General features: G+C 48.0%; 1 protein-coding gene across 4 annotated transcripts in view; it reads right to left on the minus strand.

Annotated features, from left to right (window-relative positions):
* The window catches only part of Cnga3 (cyclic nucleotide gated channel subunit alpha 3), a 29,586-nt gene extending 9,363 nt beyond the window's left edge, over positions 1-20,223 (minus strand). For 3 of the 4 annotated variants that reach the window (XM_059282358.1, XM_059282357.1, XM_059282356.1), the window contains exons 1-2: positions 20,123-20,223; positions 6,196-6,375 (exon numbers count right to left, since the gene is read on the minus strand). In XM_059282358.1, coding sequence (XP_059138341.1) covers positions 6,196-6,375; positions 20,123-20,223 — 281 coding nt within the window. Of the gene's footprint in view, positions 1-6,195; positions 6,376-9,734; positions 9,849-20,122 lie in introns of all 4 variants that reach the window. The other variant, XM_059282355.1, reaches the window with a different exon arrangement.
* Between the last annotated feature and the right edge of the window lie 541 nt (positions 20,224-20,764).

The following is a 20,764-nucleotide window of genomic DNA, read 5'->3' on the forward strand; positions in this document are numbered from 1 at the left end:
CTGGGGGGAGCCAGCCCACTGTGGGTGGCACCATCCCTAGGCTGATAGGCCTAGGCTTATTAAGAAAAGGAAGAAGAAAAAGCCACTGTAGCAGGAGCAGCTGTGCCATTTCTTGGTTTCTGGCACCATTTCCATCCTCAGTGTGAGCCATGATTACCTGCCTAACCCTTCAAAGTTTTGGCAATAAGTACATTTTCAAAAAGTTTTTAAATCAACTTGAGCTTGAGGATGCCTTCACAAAGAAGTTCTAGAACCTGCTTTCATAGGAGTCACAGAAAGTTCCATTGATCAAACTACACGTGACCACCTGACTCAAACAGGACAAAATGCCAAGCTCCAGCCCACTGAGTCGCCATTGTATCTCATGCCCGGCCATAAATGCCAACCAACTGTTACAGGCTACAGCTCCGAGATCCTCTTTGGTTTAGGGGCTACACAATTACAGGATTGTGGATGAAACAGAATTGAGATATTAAGAATAATCTTCTCTTTTGATAGTGATGAAGAACAAAGAGTTCTTCGATTTGTTAATCAAGAAGCACAAAAGACAAGTCACCCACCAGTCCTCTGTCCTCTTACATCTCCTGGAGGGTTTTTGATTACTGGCGTCTTAATGAGTGTCACCGGCAGAGGGCACTGCCCACAAGCTTATTGGACTCACTTACAGCTACACAGCACCTCAGCTTGCTTTGGCCTGGCTTTGAGGCTCTGTGTTTGAGGCTCTTTTGGCTTTTCAAAGCCCCTGCTACCCAATGGTTGAGGACCTAGCCCAGTGCCATCCGGCTGAGCGCCTAGATCTACCCATCACTGCCCCAAAATCATATATAGACTTGTAAAACACTGCTGGTTTGAGCTGAGAGCAATTTGATCCCAAAGGGAGAAGTTATACCATATTTTGGGACCAAATAAACATTCTAGAAATGGGCAAGAGACATGAAGAAAGAGGCCCAGAGAGAACTGTCATCTGTGGCGAGAAGGAATTAAAGTGGTACTCAAAGAACGGAGTGGGAAGAAATAAGTACCAAGCTCTGGCCCTTTATCAACAGCAAGTCAAGCGATTGGCATTTCTTTCTGATGTTGATGCACCCCCCGCCCCCGCAGCTCCCCCCAGCGCCCGCCCATCTTCAGGGAGGGCATTCCTAAGAGGCAGAAGCCATGGACCTGTGTGCCCATGTATGCCCGCTGTCGCTCATGGGTGAACTCACTCTCACTCACACAGTCCCATGGCCCTTGTGGGGCATTGTGATATTCCCACACTGAACTTATCTGCCAGCTCAGGATCTGTGACAGAACCTAGTCACAGCAGGTCACCCTTTCAAGAGGCTGGTCAGCCAAGGGAGCAGATTTTCTCCTTAGGTCGCTCTGATGAGCGACCTCAAGATGAGCTCAGATGGGCCGGAAAACAAGAGCATTTCCTGGGTTCCCAGGACCTCAAGGTTGTAACGTGGGAAATGCATGCTTAGAGCCAAGGAGACCACCCACTGCTCCGCAAGGGAATTCCAAGTCTGCACCCTTGAATATGGAGTGATAGAGGGTAATAAAGCTGAAAGGATTTATCTCCCGAAAGCCCTTGGCTTTCTAGATGAGAAAAATAAAGAACAAGAAGTAGTAAGAGTTCCTCAGAGAAGTCATACAGACTTGTCCCTTCTACCCCTCTGCCCCTGAGGATGGATTTCCAATCAAAGGAAGGATTCTAGAATGGCTTTCCAGGGTTTGGAGAAGGAGGTAAGCAGGAGTAGAAGAGAGAGGCAAAGTCAGGTTCTATGCAGGAGTGGGGTGGTGGGGTAGTGGGGTGGTGGGATGGTGGAGGTGGTGGGAGTGGGGGAGTAGCTGGGGTGGAGGGGGTAGTGGGGTGGTGGGATAGTGGGGGTGGTGGGGTGGGGTGTCTCCTGGGGTTGGGGAAAGTGAAAGCCAATATTCCTGGCTGGGGCTTGGGTACTCACTCCTCCTGCTAGTTGTTGCAAGTGTTAGCATCATTTCTGGCCACAGGCCAGGCCCTGCAGGGAGACAGAGGGACCAGAGCAGCACAGGAACTGGAATGGTTTCAATGACTCAGGTCCATTTTGCCTGAGGTGACTGTGCTAGCAGCTTTCTGCTCGCAGGGTATTGTTATTGTCAGGAGCAAAGTGATTGAGTGTGTGTGTGTGTGTGTGTGTGTCTGTGTCTGTGTCTGTGTCTGTATATGTGTGTGTGTATGTCTGTGTGTGTGTGTGTGTGTGTGTGTGTGTGTGTATGTCTGTGTGTGTATGTATCTCTGTATATGTGTATCTGTGTGTGTGTGTGTGTACTTAAGTCTGGGAAAAAGCTTGGGGAAAGAGAGAAAAAGCACTTGGTTAAATCCAGGCTTCTGGGTAAACGAGGATTAATGATTTGAATCCCATCCAGTTTCTGAGCCTCAAATTCCACTTAATTTTCTTTTACTCCACTCTGAGCAGCATAGTGAGCCTTTATCACTACAGGACTCAGTGAGACCTCTGCCCTCTGTACTTCAAGCTTTTCAGGTGAATAGAGTCTGTAACCTTCTACATTGTGGGGGGAGGGAGCACACTTCCCAAGGAGCAGCTGTTCTCACCTGCACAGACCAGATTTGGCTCTCCAGGGTGCTGTTTCTTGAAAATTTAGTCACAGTAACTTCTCTCTTCCAATCAGCAGGCCGGAAAATCAACCAACAGCAAACATCTCCATGCTTAGGCTATGCCCTCTCTGCTCCCAACCCCTTCAGGAACATCACAGCTTCAGGCCTATGGCCCCTGTCTGGGATCTACCCAGGAATGTGGTAGAAGACAGGGGCTGGTTTGACGCATATTAGATACTCCCTGTCCCAGCACCCCACAGGTGTTATCCTCAAGTGATTGCTGCCAGGACAAGCTTTTGACACCAGAGGTAAGAAAGCCTGGGGGCCTCACAGAGCCAAAAGGGTACCTTGCCTTTTAGCAGTCACTGTAGATGGCTTATAGGAGACCATGGGGGGGGGCAGTGGCTGGTGATGCCTCACCCACCTAAGTGTGCTGCTTTCATGCTGTTCTGGCTATCTTTGCCCGAGACTGTCTCTCTCCATTTAAGATGTGGCCTCAATTGCTTGTTTCTGGGTTGTTCTACTCATCTAAACATTCCTCAATGCCTTGGAATCCCTGGAAGACGGTGGGGAGGACACCCAGCTCCTGGGGTACAGTGGCTCTACTTCTACAGTGCTAGAACCAAGTCAAGGCAGTATCTCAGCAGATATTTTGCTTTGCTGGTGGGACTTGGCCTCCAAAAGTTCAAAACCCTCCTCCTCCATGAAGGCCCCCCCCCACTCCACATCATCACATTCAGCTGCTACTCTGAGCCTTCTGGTGAGTGGCCAGGTATCTCTGGTCTAGCCCTAAGTGGTTCTCACCCAGTCCTCCGCTTATTTGGTCACACTGGGATTATGTATTGAGTATAGCATCCATCTCCATTAGTTTACGGTTGTCGGAAGATAATTTAATCAGATTACCAAGGAAGTCTTTGTTTGCTCAAAACAAATTGAGCCAGTCCAGATAGCTGTAGGAAGTTCCAGACTTCCTTCACCTGACTAGCAAGCAGGTGCAGAGGGCAGTGGTCCCACTGTGTCCTTCTCTGGGCCTGCTGTGGTGCCCAGCTCACCATCCTGCTCAGGGACAAAGAGAAGGCTAGTGATTCTTTTCTGGGCTAGGGTATAGCTCAGTTTATTGAATGCTTGCTAAGCATTCACGAAGCCCTGGGTTTGCTCTTCAGCACTGCAAGAACCCAGTGTGGCCATGCACCCTGGAAACCCCAACACTGTGAAGGTGGAGGCAGGAGGATCAGAAACTGAAAGTCGTCTTCAACAATATAGAGTTCAAGGCTCGCACTGGAAGGGCAGAGACCCTACCCTTCCCAAAGGAAACTTCCCCATCCCCCAGGCCTCCTCTTCCTGGCCCATTTGCCATCTCTCCTGTTTCTCTGTCTCCCCACACTCATCAGGGTCTTCAGGGCTGTTCTGCTCATATCCTAGCCAGTACCCAGGACCCACAAGGGTTTGTAGCTACAGCCTGTGTGGAACCTCACAGGTGAACGTGCCTCTCCAGGGGGCCCTTGAACCTCAGCTGAGGACCTTGACACCTTTTGTGATGGCTTGAATAAGAATGGTCCTCATAAGCTCATATATTTGAGAAGTGGAACTCTATAGGATTAGTAGGATTAGGAGGTGTGACCTTGTTGGAGAAAGTGTGTCACTGGGGGTGGGCTTTGAGGTTTCAAAAACCCATGCCAGGCCCAGAGTCTCTCTTTCTGGATATGGATCAGGATGTAGCTCTCAACTACTTCTCCAGCACCACACCTGCCTGCCTCCATGCTCCCCACCATGATGATAACAGACTAATCCTCTGAAGTTGCAACCAAGCCCCCAATTAAATGAGTTGCCTTGGTCATGGTGGCTCTTCATAGCAATAGAACACTGAAGACACCTTTCTTCAGTACAGAAGACTGAATCTGAGTTTACTGCAGTATCACTTGCAAAGAGAAGTCCCTGAACACTTGTATGATATGTGTGTATGTATGTGTGTATGCACACGTGCACACGCACGCATATGTGAAAGTCAGAAGACAACCTCAGTGTCATTTCTCAAGTACCACAGACCATTATTTCTTTGTTTCCTTTGTTTTTATTTATGCGTACAGGTGTTTTGCCTGCGTGTATATCTGTATACCGTGTGCACCACCATGTGGGTGCTGGGAATCAAACCCGAGTCCTCCGAAACAGCAGTCAGTGCTCTTTACCACCGAACCATCTACCCTAGCCCTATCTACCTTCTGTAAGACAGGGTCTCTCACTGACCTGGAACTCACTAAGTTAAGCTGGCCACCCAGTAAGCCCCAAGGATTTACCTGTCTCTGCCTCCCCAGCACTAGGCTCTTGGCTTTTTAAAGGCACACACTCTGAACTTAGGTCCTCAAGTTTGACAAGCAAGAACTTGATTGGCAGAGCTACCTCCCAGGCCCCTGCACTCTTGTTCTAGGAATGGATCTGTAGTCCACAATCTACTGCATGCCCTACAATATTAAGATGTCCCCCTCATATACAAACATGGAACTACAACGGAGGTTCCAGAAAGATCCATGAGGTTTCTCCTGACATCTCACTGTTGTCTCTCTTCGGGGGCTTTGTATGTTCTCTTAGAAGCCCTACCCTTGAGCCTTTCTCCTCATCAGCACAAAAACAGATGGTGGTGTCTTTAGCAAACCATACAAGGACCATCCGTTCTCCAACATCCATGCTCACATCTCACCAAGTTCAATGTTACTCAGAGGAGTCTGACAGAAGAGAAAGATTAAATCATTTTCTTGCTTCCTAGAAAGCAAGTTCTGGATGAGAATCCACCTGCCTGTGAACCTTGGGAGGTCAGCTTTCTCTCCAGGTCCCACCTTGCTTCTCTTCCAGACTGACATGAACATCCTAAAGAGATCTTTGGATGCTCAGTGATTAGTGAGTTGATGTGGGCTAGCCCCATAGATATACTTCTCACAAATAAGAAAGGCAATGATTCCTGTGTGTTGGTAGAGGCAGAGAGGCAAGTGCAACCCAAGAGCACAATTGCAGCTCCCTGGGGGAGGGGAGTTTGGGCCATGCAAGAAGGTACACAGGAGCCTTGGATCCACAGACACTCCTACCAGAAGCAAACAATCTCTCCATCTTTTCCTTCCTCTGTGCTTACCCTCACTCCCCACCTAGTACTTCTTGAGCTGACATGAGTGATTCTTCTGGTAGAACACACCAACCCACAGACCTTTCTAGGTAAATGCATGCACCTCTACACATATAGCCCCCCCCCCCAGCCCTGCATTTGAGCAAGATGAGTCATAATGCAATCTGGGATGAGGGTCCTTGTAGAAAGAGATGGTTGAGGTCAGAAACTCCTAATGGGTTTGGAGAGCTTTGTGCAGGATGGGGTCAGGGGTCAGGGTTAAATGAGGTTGGGAACTGTGGTGCAAGGGCTTCCTGGACTCTGGGTGGGGAATGTTAGAGCATGTAGTATTCCCTGAAGGACATAGGCTTCCTTCAAGAAGTGGCTCACAGGGATGGTGACTGGGGTCTCCTTGGGGCATCTAAGCTGGATCTATGTGCTTCTCAGCTGTCTCAGCTGGTATGCAGGTGATATGCAGCTGGTGTCCAGCTGGTTTGCAGATGGCCCTCTTCCCTTTTCTGTTTCTTACCCTTCCCCTCTGTCTGGTGGTTCCTGTCCACCTGGGTTGGGCTGGGCATTGCTTTCATGGCTGGACACCTCGTTCAGCTCAGCTCCATGGAAACGATCCAAGAAGGAATCAGGTCTCTGGTCTTCCTGGTGTAAGTGCCTGGCAGCCCAAGCACGAAGTGAGATGATGAGTCGTGACACCCTGGACGAGGAAGGATAGACAGTGATTAGAGAATAAAGGACAAGAAAAGACCCTCCTCTGGCCTCGAGGGGCCCAGAAGAAGCGGAGGTGACCAGTGGAGGTGAGTCTGGGGGCCTGTGGCCAGGCTTCTATCTCTATTATGCTCTTTTCTCCCTTCTTCCTTTCCCTCTCCAGTGGAAATGGGGCAGAGTCTCATTGATAAATGATGCTGTCTCTTTGTTATGGCTTTGCCCTTTAAACTCTCCCATAGCCATGCTCCCTCCAATGGGGCATCGGCAAACATTTCTACTCATTATCCCTTTTACCCAAAGCAGATCTCTTGTTAGGGTTGCTAAATGAGAACTCATCAGTTAAGAGCACTTGCTGCTGCTCTTAAAGAGGATCTGGGTTTGGTTCCAAACAGCTTACAACATGTGTAATTCCAGTTCTAGGGTATCTGATGCTCTCGTCTGAACTCCGTGGGCACGAGACACTCATATGGTGCAATACGTACATGCCAGGCAAAACACTCATACACATAAAATTACAAACCAAAAACCTTTGAAAAATATTGCTAGGCATAGGCGCAGTAAAAGTATACAGTCCTTGTGGCTTAAATGTGAAATGTCTCCCATAGGTTCATGTGTTTGAACACGTGGTCTCCAGGTGCTGACATTGTTTGGAAGGATTGTGCAACTGTTAGCAAGCAGAAACTTGCTGGAGAAAAGCGGGTCACTGGGGGGCAGGCCTTGATGTTTTATGCCCAGCAGCTCCACTTCCCTTTGTTTTCCGCTTCCCAACTGTATATGCAGTGTGCCAGCTCTCCCCCTGCCCCATGCCACCCTCACTGTGATGGAAATGTAAGTCATAATAAACCCCCTTCCCTTGAGTGGCTTCTTGTTAGGTATTCTCTTAGACAATGAACAATCTAACAAATATAATCCTCAAATAAGGATGAATTTAGAGCAAAGTGTAAAGGAACAAGCATCCATATAGAGCACGAGTCCACATCCCCCCGCCCCCTCTGGCGCAAGTGTATTCTATTAGTTTTTTTCCCATAAGCTCCAGTACTTTGTTCGGGCTGGTGCAGAAGTACCTTTGCAATGTGTCTGATCCCTGTCCTAATATCAGACCCTGCTAGGAGCTGGCTATGGGCTCAGTCCCTGATACTGCAGTCCGTGTCTCCAGAGCTTATCACAGCTGGACCATTCTTAGAAGTCTGCCCCTGCCCTGCCCTGCCTCCCACTTCCTGTGTTTCCACCAGAGAAGGAAAAGATAGGCTCAACCCCATTTCTCTGCTTTTAGACTTTTATTCTTTTTATTTGTGTGTGTGTGTGTGTGTGTGTGTGTGTGTGTGTGTGTGTGTGTGTACATACCTGCTTATATGTACACCCTACTTACACAGATGCCCAAAGAGTGTTGTGAGCCAGCTGAAGTGAGTGCTGGGAACTGAACCTGGGAACTCTGTAAGAGCAGCAGGTGCTCTTAATGTTGAGCCATCTCTCAAGCCCCCCTTCCCCTTGCCTCTGTTTCTCTGATTTTGCTTCTGTCTGGTTTCCTCCACTCCGTAGCTATAAAGACCTCCACAGATGATGTTCCTAATACAATCAGCTCTAAGCAACTTGCAACCAAGTCATGAATTGCTAAATACCTTGACCCTAATTACACTCTTGCAATACTGAAGCAAGAAAGCAACCCTCACACAATGCTGAGATTGGTTGCATAGACATATTTTGAGGAGCCTGTGGGAGCTGCTCTCAGCTCTGGACACTGTCCCTGCCTATCCTCTGCTGAGGAAATAGAAGAAAGGCCATTTCCTTGTTCTCCAGCTCCAGCAAGTAGGATCAGACAACTGGCCCACAGTGCATCACCCCTACCTCTGAACGACTGACAGCCCCATGATGCTACAGTTGGGTATTTTGCTCAAGGTCATGCCTGATGATGTATGATCATAGAGAGCCAGAAAGGAAGGAGGCAGGTTGAAGAAGGTACAAAGTCCATGAAAATCTGCAGGACAAGGAGAGGGATGGCAGCTGCTTCCCAACTCCCTCCTCTGCCTCCATGGCTCCATCTCTACCACAGACCACATGGATATCCTGAAACAGTGCCCCGTCCAGTATACCTGAGGTCTTTTCATTTGCACTGACCTGAAGATGCTCTTTTCTTTGTAACCAGAGACTTGAAACCATTTCAATACCCAGCTACAACCAGCTCCTTAAAAATCAAGACAGAGAGCCTGAGGAGACGGCTTAGTAAATAAATTCCTTGCTGAGCAAGCATGAAGACCCCGGTTTCAGATCCCAACACCCACGAGAAAGTCAGCAGGGATGGTATGTGTCTGTTATCTCAGCACTGAGGGACAGAGACAGGAGGATCCCTGGAGATCAGTGACTCTGGCCAGTGACCTTCAAATTCGGTGAGAGACTTAAGGTGAATAGCAACTGAGAAAGACACATGATACCAATCTCTCTCTCTCTCTCTCTCTCTCTCTCTCTCTCTCTCTCTCTCTCTCTCTCTCTCTCTCTCTCACACACACACACACACACACACACACACACACACACACACTCACACTCACCACACACACAGACACAGACTCCAGAGTAGAATAACATTTTCTACAATTAAAAATACAATGAATAAATACATAAGTAAAAGAAGGAAATGCTTAAATAAATCCATCTATCTATTTGCTTGACAATCAGCTTAACTAACACTATAGACGGCATAACTGTGGTGTTGGCTTAAGCAAATTGCTGGAAAACCATGAACTCAGCATTCATGGAACACCTGCCACGAGAAGGCTGCTGGGAACGATACAGCTCCAGCTACCCATGGAGCCAGGGTTGTTGGAAGCATTTTCAGAAGAGGCTCTCGGAAGGGCAGAATGACTTTCTTCATGCGCTACTGCTGTTAAAGCCAGATACAGATGTCCTCAGAGGGAGATAGAGCTTCGAGACTTGCTAATCTGCCGGGTGCTTTTGCAAGGATGCCTGCTACCGAGTCTAGATGTACTGAGAAACCTTCCAGAACTACTTCAGAAAACACCATCCTCAGCATATCACTGTGCCCATCTAATGTCCTCTCATGGCTACCCAGTTTGGGATTTGTTCTGAGTTTCTCCAGGACTGAGAAACACTCAATGCTATTTTTGATGAAAGTAATTTCAAACTAAAATTATTTTTCTTCCACTTTTCTGAGCTGAGAACACCTGACTCAAGAGGATAGAAGTTAGTCACTGGTAGATTTTTAGGGTGCTCTGCTCCTTACCCTGTTCTGCAAATCTTCAACCCTATCTAACACGCCTTCCGAGGTCTCTCCACATTCTTTCTGCCTCAGTCTCTCTTTTCCCAAGGTAAAGATTGTTCAGGGTCAATTACCTGGCTGGCCCCTGGCTCGTGAATAAGCTCCGTGCGGATCCAGCTAGTCCTTGGGTCTCCATGGCGATGCCTGGCTGCAATGTGGAAGAAGTCTCCTCACATGGTGAGTGAGACCTCGGAAATCAAATATGCAGCATGCTAATTGATTTCCAGCTCATCCTTCTCCCAGACAGTCAGGGGTGAGATGAGCAGACGCCTGCAGCAGGGGGAAAGACACCCTTGCAGTCTCAAACTACAGGTCCTCCACTTCCGTCCATCACAAATCTCGACTCCTGAGAGAAAATGGCCCTTTCTTTTACACTGATTTATTTGGTGTGTATGTGTGCATGTGCATGTATCTGTCATGCAAGTGTGGAGATCAGGGGACAACTTGTGGGAGTATGTTCCCTCCTTCCACATGTGTGTCCCAGGGATTGAACTCAGGTCCTCAAGGCTTGGCAGCAAGCACCTTTACCCACTGAGCCATACTGTCAGCTCTAAGGGACACTTCCTTTACAGCAGTTCTGACCAAGGAGAGCAGATTTTGATCAGTACCATATATGAGTTAAGTGAAGGCAGGGGGAGGGGGGCAACAGCGAGTGTTAGCATGGTCTCCATCAGAGGTCGGGGCCAGGGGAAGTCCCAGTACCTGCCATCTTGGACCATAGCAGATGTTTCCATGCAATGCTTCCAGAACAAAGATGTTTACTTCCAATATGTCGCTGGCTCCTGTGTCTGGTCTACCTCCTTCTAGAACCCTCCTTCCCTCCTCTGTGCAGTGGATGCACTTTCTGGACAGTTATGTTCTTGTCCGGCAGCCTTCCTACTACTCTGGATCATTGCATAGATTTGGGCTACCCCCCATCCCAAGCACAGCTAAAATAATTTGAGCAGTGTTTTTAGAAACAAATTCACTCACCCTTTGCCAGACCCTGTCCCTGTCCCCAGCAATGCAGCAGGGAAGAGGAGTCACTCCACCTGTGCATTCAGGGTGGACAGCACGTGTGCTGATAAGGCAGGGGACCCCACCTCGGCACAGGTCCGCCCTGGTAGTGCAGCCTTGTGTCTGATGTACTACCTCGAATAAGGCCAGGAGTGCGTCCGGGAGCATTTCTCTTTCTTTTTACAAACCTCCTAAGGCTGAATTTGACCAGCCTGATTAAAAGCCAGCCAGGCAGTGTTCCCTAGGGAATCTGCACTTCACTCTGTGACTCTTGAGGAAACCCAGCAAGGTAAATTAATTCTGTCACATGACCTATTCCAAACTAATCGGCTTTCTTAACGAGGTGGTTGAGGCAAGATGCAAACATTAAGTCGGGGGAAGCTTCACTCCCTGGGGTGAGAGATTAGAGTCCTTGGATGCCAGGTGTTGAGTCTCTTCTAGCAGCATGCCTCCCACAGGGACGGGGTGTGGGGACTCATTTCCATGCTACAGCTCATGTAGGATGTCTTTGGAATTGCCAGCACACACCCCCTTCTCCCAGCTTCCTCCCAACAAGGCCACTTTTTCTGCTGGATCCTCATGGAGTTAGACAGCCTCATCTATTGGGTTGGCCATCTTCAGTGATGGGGACCCGTACAATGTCTGGCTGTTCAGGTCACAGATCCCATTCATTCTTCCTCAAGTTCAAGTCTCCCCTCATCACAGCCAGCTCACTGTGACCACATTCCTGAGGTCTAGCTTGGCCATGCAGGGAAACCAAGAGCACCTTGTGATTACTGAGGTCAAGCCAGGAAGTATGTGTTGGCTTATGTGTTGTTGGTGGCTATCAGGCAAATCCCAGAGTTTTACAATACAGGTTGCTGGTGACTCTGATGTCCTCAACTTGCACATGTATGATTGAGGTGGTTTTTTTTTGTTTTTGTTTGTTTTTTGTTTTTTAGAGTTGAGTATCAGGCCTCCCCATTTTTATCTGAGTCCTGTGATGTTCGGGGATCTTTGGTGCACAGAGGAATCATTCTTGTGTCGTCTCCCAAGATGATCACAAATACAACAAAACACACATGACTGTGCATCAGCTGCAACCAGTTCACCATGTATCCATGCAATGATGCTGGAAGGTGGACGTCCAGAGGGATTAAGTAACTTCCCCGAGGTCACAAGGCCAAATGGCAAAGGGGCAAGTCTCATGTCATTCCACCCCAATCCAAAAGCTGCCCTCACCTACTCCATGGATCTGCCCTTTGTGTTTTAATTGACAGCATAGATGGAAACAAAGTTTCATGGGACATAGCTAAGGACTGATCCCTGTGGCATGCCGTCAGAGACATGGCTGCATTCCATAGGTAGGGCTCTATTTTCAAACTGCTGGGTGCAAATCTCCCCCTGTACCCTTAAGAGATAACTCACATCTTACCGGTGTGCCCAGAAGAGACACAGCCAGAGGCCCTGCTGTACTGCAAATGCTATGCTTGCCCTCCTGACATTCTGCAGACAACAGAGGTGGGAGGTATATCCCCCAGTGCCTCGGTCAGTTTAGGAGGTAGTGGCAGGGGGAGGGCATGTCTCTCTTGAGTCCTTGAACCTGAGACGTTGACACGCCCTGGGAGGTGGGTAGCAGCTGACGCCTAGAGCTCTGTCACAGCATGTGTGTCTGGAAGATGCAGAGGCAGTTCTAAGGATGGAGGTGTCTGCCTCTACCACCACCCCTCCCAGTTCTAGGCTCCATGCAGGTCACCCAGCATTTCCACTCAGTCTCCTGTCTGTTCATTGCATAGGACCAGGCTTCCTGGCTTATTTAGTGAAAGAACTAAATTTATGATATGTGAGGTGGCCGAGGCAGACTGCATACAGACTGCCTCACACCTACTTTCAGGGTAGGTGGCAGAGTGGACAGCCAGGAGGCTGGACTTAATTTCTTATTCCAGTACCTGTCTGCTGGGTAACCTGAGGACGGGTCACTCACCCTCTCATAACTTAAATGTCCTGATCTTTATAAAGAAAGAAAAATGTGCAACTCCATGTTGACTTAAGTATTGTTCCAATACTCCAGCCCTGAAAGGCACAATTATTCCCAAAGGATGAGAAAAACCTTCTACAATATGAATATAGGGGATCCAACGAGGGTTTTTCTTCTGGGTGCATCTCCTCCCTTGCTTCATGATGCCTGAAATTCTGCTGCTGATTATGTCTTTCATTGGACTCTAACCTTGGTAAATATCTGGGGGCATTTATGTAGCAAATCTAATTATAGCCCACACCCTTCAAAGATGCTCAGCTCAACCAGGCAACATATATACTAGTGGTCCTATCAGTTACAAAGGGCTGAAGAATTCTCACCAGCTAGTAACACACATGCTATGGTGATACCACTGTGACATTCCCCGACAACAGACTTCCAGGAAGGCATCCTCACTGTCAACTACATGATTGTCATGACTTCTCAGAGAAACTCATCTTACCAAGCACGTGGAAGAGAGATGGACAGAGCAGAGTGGAACTGAGTGTCTGAGGTGACATTTAAGGCCCCAGGAAGACAGAGGTATGGATGAGGATAAACTAGGTGGTCAGTGAAACGATGGGGAACTAGAATCTTCCAAGAAACTGAGAGGCAGGAGACAGAGAGGGCTGCCAGGGAACAGCCTGGTGACACCTTCATGTGTGATGCTGCCTTCCAAGAACAAACTGTTACTGGAGTTAATAGGGTCAGGCTGGACTCAGGCGTCTCTCACAAGCCACCTTCAGCCATCTGCCCTAAATAAGCCAATTAAAGAGATTATTTAATGGTGAAAAGCAGAAAACGACTTATTTAATATGACCACATTGGGAAGAGGGACAAAGAGGACCAATCATTCCCCAAGTCCATCTTTGGGGTCCTGGGGTGAAGCTTACGTAGAAGGCCAAATGTATACAAAGGTAAGTCATTTTGATCAAGGCATGGTCCTGCCTGCCATTAGCCCATCTTTGTCTGGGCTCCAGTGTCTCCAACAAGGTGATCTGATGAATTGTTGACCATGTGTGAAATCTGTTCTGAGGAGATCAGTTCCCCTCTGGCCGGTACCAGGTTTCAGTCTCTCCCTTCTCCCGGTGTGAGAGGCTCTCTGAAGTCAGCAAGGACAATGACAACCAGTACAATACACTGAAATGACTTTTAAAACCCAAGGGAAGTTTCAGATTGTGACACTCAATCTCCAAATCTGTGTGTAGAGGGGTGTGAGTGTTGGGGAGGTTCCCAATATCACCTGTCACTGGGCAAGGGCAAAGGTGCCATAAACATCAGACCTGGTAACTGACCTTGTGCATCTTGTCTTTTCAGTGATGTGGGGACAGGAGAACAAACACACATGACCTGCTGGCACAAGGCTAGAGAACATGACACTATTCTTCTCTTCTTTTCAAGTCCCGAGGACTCCAAATGATGAGAATTCAGTGCTATTGGGGACATGTGACCAGGGAGCGGAAGTCAGTGCATTTTTAAGTCTTTGGTCCTTGAGAAGCAGGGTGAAAATGGTTTTCTTTTGGTGATAATTGCTTTGGGTTCTGCGCAGACAACAGCAGGAAGAAAGCTTCTTTTCTGTAAGACAGACCCCTGTGCCCCAAAGCTCACTCAAAATAGCTACACCAGGAAATGGGTCGGGATTTGGGGTGCCCTCGGACCTCACTGCAATTCTCTGTAGCACATTCTGAAGTCTTTTGCTATTGTGGTATCTTGAAAATATGCTGAATGGCTCCTAGAAAGTTGAGTCAAACAACTAAGTACAAAGGAAAAATTCAAGACTTATGTGAGTCTTGTTTGCTTATGTCACGAAGGTTGGCCTTGAACTCATGGTTGTTCTGCTCTGGCTTCTGAATACTGAGCTTGTAAGCGTATGCCACCATGCTCAGGTTGAGATATTTTTATTTCTGGTATTTTCAAGGTGTGTGTGTGTGTATGTGTGTGTGTGTGTGTGTGTGTGTGTGTGTGTGTGTGTGTGTGTGTATGTATATGTATACGTGGCGAGAGGTCTGCTGGTAAGGCTGTCTCAGGGGATAAAGCATCGGTAGTTCTGTCTTCCTAGGGGCATTTAGGGAAGGACCGGTGGCACACTGGTGCTGACGGGCTCATTCTATGATTGGGAACAAACAATGCATCCTATTTCAGTACACAAAGTCTCAATTATTTATTCCAAAAGCTCCCCCAAAGGACTGGAATTTGAATGCAATGATGTAGTCTGTCCAAACACAATTTCTTCCCTTAAAATAGTGAGTTTTAGGCTCACAATGTTTTGTGTATGTGCCAGAGTCCTTTTTTAATCTGCTTTAAACATTTTATATACATGAGTGTTTTGCCTGCATGTACATCTGTGCACCACATTTTGCCTGGTGCCTGAGATGCCAAAGGAGGGCATCAGCTTCAGATCCTCTGGGACTGGAATTTCAGACTGTTGTGAGCCACCGTGTGGGGGCTGGGAATTGAACCCTGATCCTCTGGAAGAACAGCCAGCACTCTTAGCCACTGAACCATCTTCCCAGTCCTATTTGTTCAATTTTACATCGAGAATAAGTAAATGCTAAATCAGGTGGGGAAGCCCCGGAGGGACCTAGACTCCGCCTCAGTCCCCAAGGCAGCTTTACTTTTATCCCGAACACATGTTGGGTTCTCCTTGCTGTCCCAAGGAACCTTCTGGAATTTCCTGTATACATCCAATGGCCAGTTAGGCCACAGCACCTTGCAGCATTTCCCTTCCTCTCTAACAGGCGCTTGCTAAGACCCTGTGAGTCTCCAGATAACAGGCATCCCTACGCTGGGATCTCTCATCTGGGAAGCGAGTTTACATCAAAGTGGGTATTAGTGGGCACATCCTGCTCCCTACCCCTTTTCTGTCTCCTGCCTGGGAATCAAAGAGCCTGGCTGCAAGCTTGAACTGTGAAACCTCTTCCATCCCCAGATATGTACAAGAGACTTATACCTCTGCCACATGGGCCCCGGTTTCCTCTCCTCAAGCCCTTGCCAAGCTGCTATCTACTTGTCTGCCTGTTCGTGGCATTAAATAAATCTTGTAGCCTCAAGGAAAGTCTCTGTCTCAGTGTCCTCTACGGTAACCTAGACCTTTCTCTTCTTTGGGTCAACTTCTGCTCATATGAGAGAAAGCATCTCTCTCTCTCCCAAAGGAAGAATTCTTCCTGGTTGTTTTGTGGAAAGCTCTGTATGATTCCATAGGATCTGTATTAATCTATTACCAAGCTTTCACTGTATGAATGGACACAGGTAGGACTCAATGAGACTCCAGGAGTGGTCAGGCTGAGAAAGCACTACTTGGGCACAGGCAGGGAAGGCTAATTCTAGATGCCGGGAGGTCTGAGGGCAAAAGAGGAGGAGAAGGCTTCCTATGTGAGAGACCAGAGAGGACTCACTGGAAAGAAGGGTGATTCCTAAATGCAACCAAGAAAATGGCGGACTACTTAGCCACGTGCAGCAAGGAGCCTGACAAGAGCACCATGCTCACCAGCAGTTTTAACCTCACTACAAGCCCGGAAGTCAACACTAGACTGACTGACCCCTTCCGTGGATGAGGAAACAGAGGTTTAGAACAATTGGACATGTTTCCATAGCTAAGCAACTACAGAGCCAGTGTTTAGACTCAGGCAGTCTAACCTGAACCATGCTGGTCATGGAAACCAGGACAGGAGGGAAAAGGCGGGTGTGTGTGTATGTGTGTGTGTGTGTGTGTGTGTGTGTGTGTGTGTGTGTGTTCATCTTTCATTTGGGTTCAGTTTTGGAGACTCTAGTCCATGACAGACCAGCTCTGTTGCTTTGGGCCAATGATTGGCCAATGACTACATGATGGCGGTCCGTCATACACAGTGGATCAGAAAATAGAGGGCCTGAGCCCCACAGCTTCCCTTGGGGCTGTGCATCCAATGACTTTAGATCCTTTTGCAAAGCCCACCTCTTGAAGGTTCTGCCTTCTTACAATAGCGCCACCTTTAGACCAAACCATTAACACATGGGCCTTTGGGTGATGTTCAGGAACCAAACCTAGGATGACAAGTAGCATTTTTCAAAGGGCATCAGTTCAGATCCCTTGACCATGATGCTAACACCATCAGAGTGTGTATGACGCTTGCCTGCTCGGAACATAGTGAAAGCCTGCAGCAAGGCTGCTAGGAACCAGAGGCCCAAGGCAGGGAGTTAGCACGGCTTTGTGCGATGGTGCTGCATTTGCCAGAAAATCATTAAGACCTCTCGTGATCCCACAAGTCAGATGGGGGATTGTAAGTTTCTGGTCAATGCAGAGTCGGGACAAGGTCCACAATAGTTTCTGGTTAAGCAAACTTTTGGGGCTGATGGGGCAGCTCACTACCTCCAATGCACCCACCTTTCTCTGTGGATATCTCAGTGAAAAGAAGCAGATGGAGACCCCTGTGGCTGCGCTTTCTGCCCAGAGAACCTGGAAGCTCCATGAGAAGCTCTTGTGAAGACCCACTGTAGGCAAAAGAGGTAATGCAGAAGAGTTCCATTGGCTTTGACAATCTCTGTGCTGCTTCCATGGAACCCAAAGTTCCAGGAGTCTGATGTTAGTGCTAGACTCTGCTGCAGCTCTTTCTCCTACACACCCAAACCTGACACAGAAGATCCTTTCAAGGACATTTATTAGCTGGTTATGGGAAAGAAACTGTTTTTGTATGCAAAAGCTCTAGCCGTAGACATGCTCTAATGGTGTTCATCTTTCTTGGAAATAAGAAGCAATGAATCAAGCAACAGGAATTGGTCCCCAGGGGTGGGACACCAACATTAGCTAATAAACATCCTTAAAGGGAGCTTCTATGTCAAGTTGGGGTGTGTAAGTGAAAGAGCCACTGCACAGGGCCTTGCAGTAACATCAGGCTCCTGGGATATGAGATGTTCCTTCCCTTCCTGGAATCTTAGAAGGATGAAGGTTTGCAGTGATAGGGACTAGTATTTGGAAACTGCTGACATCCCTTCTTGTGTTAGTGACTTTCATCACTGCTGTGCAAAGCATCCAAGAAAAGAGGCTTAAGGAGGGAGGGTTTACCTGGGCCCTCAGTTTGAGGGTATGGCCCATCATGAGGTCGCTGTGGACACTGCATCAACAGCCAGGAGAGAGATGAATACTGGTGCTCCTCTAGCATTCTCCTTTGGTCTGGGACCCAGCCCAGGCAATGGTTTTTACAGTTAGGGTGGAACTCCCTGCTGGGCTGGTTTGAGATAGGATCTCATAGACCCAGGCTGGTCTCGAACTCCCTATTGCAGTAAACGATGCCCTTGAATTCCTGCCTCCACCTCTCAGGGGCTGTGCCAACATGCCTGGGTTTGTGTGGTGCTGGGCACCAAACCCAGGGCTTCATGTATGCTTGATAGGCAAGAATTCAACCAACTGGGCTATATCCCTAGCCTGGAACATAGATGACACTCTAAGACACACAGATACATAGCTGTCCATAGGAGATACCCCAGGATCCCCACCCCAGACAATGCCCTCATCTCCAGATGCCCAAGTCCATTCCATAAAATTGTAGAATTATGGTCAAATATTCACATATCCTCTCTTTTTATGCCTCAGTTAACCTAACCTGGAAGCTTCCTCCCGGACATGCTCAGAAGTTTGTCCCCTAGGTGATTTTAGAGCCAGTTAAGCTGGCTACCAATCCTAACCACCGCATTTGTTAAGAGTTTGCTCTGGACCTGAGCATTAAGAGCCTAGACAAGAAAAGAGCAAGCGTGCACCTGAGAAGGGAAGGGAGGCCTGCGACCGAGAAGTGGTGGATGAGGGACAGAAATGAGAGATTGCCGCCATTGCTGTTCTGAGCCATCAGTTACCACGCGTTTCAGTGGCAGGGAGGAATTTCCGGTTTTATGTGGGTTAGATGATTCTATAATGGTAGGACAAAATGACAGGTACAAGAAAGTTTCTTACAGTCCAGCTCCATCTTCTCAGCAAGAACTTAAGAACCACGGGCCCCCGAGATGGCTCAGCAGGTGACGGTACTTGCCATGCAAATCTGAAAAGTTGAGTTTGACTCCTGGAACCCCCATAGTGGAAGGAGAGAGCCAACTCCTGAAAGTTGTCCTCTGACCTCCACCTGTGCACTGTATGCACCCCAATAATACAATACAATACAATAAAAAATTAGAAAAAAAATTAATAAATGTAGCAGGCACTCAGTAGATTTTTCTCTTGTGTTCTAACTTAGAACAAGAGCTGAGGGAAAATGCTGTTCCATTTCACAAATGAAAATACCAAGGCATGAAGGTCTCACCTGGATTTACTAATAAGTCCTTGGTTTTCATATGGCCACCTGTGTCTGGATGTCACTGAGGTCCTTGACACCTTGGCTGGGAAGGGGACATGCATTTCCCACAAAGGCCCAGGCCAATGCCTGCTTCCTGACCTTGCCTTAGAAATGAAGGCAGGGACATCTGACCTGTAGGGCCTCCCTGTGCTCAGGACAGGGGCTGGTGGAGAATGACAGTCTAGCCCATTTTCCTGTGTCCCTGGGGCCAGGTGGTGCCTGGGTACATTTTTATGATGGAATTACACTTGATGTCATTTCAGTCTTCATTTGTTCACCTTCTTAAAGTAACACAATTGTTTTTTTAAATGTGTGTGTGTGCGTACACATGCTTGCATGCACGAAGTGCATATGTGCACAGATGCACATGTGTGCAGAGGCTGGAGGACAACCTAGGGTATCATCTTTAGGAACAACGTCCACCTCCCATGTCTCTCAGTGGCCTAGAGCTACCAATAAGGCTAAATAGAGAACCCCAGGGATCTGCCTGTCTCTGCCTCCCCAGAGCTGGGATTACAAGCACATGCCAGGCTGAGATTCCGATCTTCATGCTTGTATGTCAGGCACTTTACCAGACTGAACTATCCCCTCTCTTCTGTAATTCAGCAATCTGAGCCTCATTTCCCTAAACTTGGGAAGCAAACATTTAAATAAGGGACTATTCTAAAATAAGAAGAAATTGGGACTGTGGGGATTTGTATGACAATTGTCAACCTGACAGGATCTAAAATTCTCTGGGAGGCAGGCCTCTGAGTATACACAGAAGAGAGCATCTGTGTTAACTGAGGGGAAGACATGGCCACTGTGGGCAGCACCATTCCCTAGCTGGCATCTGGGATGAAGGGTATGAGTGGAGAAGGCGAGCTGGACAGCATCATTCAGTGCTGTCTGCTTTCTGACTGTGGATGTGATGTGACCTGCTGTTTCAATCTCCCACTGCCCCGACTCCTCCACCTTGAACCATGAGCCACAACAAACCTTTTTTTCCCTTAAGTTACTTTGGTTAGAGTATTTGACCATGAGAACCGGAGAAGAAACTAAGACCGTACAATGAACTGTGAATACCATGCCCTGGGTACCATCCTGTGCCTGGACAACACTAAGACATTCTTCTCTCTGATCTCTGTCACGGGAACAATCCATGAACTCGCATGAAACAAAAAGCCCATCTTACCTGCCAAGGCCATTCTCAACGTGCTCAAGATCTCTGTCTGTGTGCTTTACTGAACAGTGGGTCGGGGAGGGCTGGGAGTGCTGGGTGTTGACCTTGGCCATCTTCACTTCACACTTCACACTTGTCACATTCAGCCCCAAGGTGGCTGCTAAAATGTGAACACAGAGTAGATACATCATCAGGACACCCGCAAAGCCAGCTTATTATAGACAAAGGTCAGCAAACGAAGACAAAGTGTAGATACTACTCTATGTGGCGTCCTCAGGCACGCTCTGACACATGTGTCTCTCCAACCCCTCCGCCTCCTGCTGCAGACCTCTGCACTCTTCTCTCAGCCTGAGGCTCAAAGGAAGTCTTTTACACAATCCAACAGGCTGCAGAGCTGCCCCGAGTTCAGTGCTAAATGGGTAGATAATGGGTAAGTGAATGGATGAATAGCAGGGTGAGTTTCTGATATGAGAAAGCCCAAGCACTTAGGGTTCTCTAGGGCAATACACTACCCCCTTTGGCCCTGCCTTTTCTCATTTCCCGATGTTCATCTCGTTATCTGGTACACATTTCAGTAACTCCCTCGAGTTCTGTTGTATAGCAAAATGTGGTGGATCATGGTGGCACGTGAGGGAAGTCAACCAACTACAGAGG

This window comes from Peromyscus eremicus, chromosome 16_21 (genome assembly GCF_949786415.1).
Source record: "Peromyscus eremicus chromosome 16_21, PerEre_H2_v1, whole genome shotgun sequence".
Lineage (NCBI taxonomy): Eukaryota > Metazoa > Chordata > Mammalia > Rodentia > Cricetidae > Peromyscus > Peromyscus eremicus.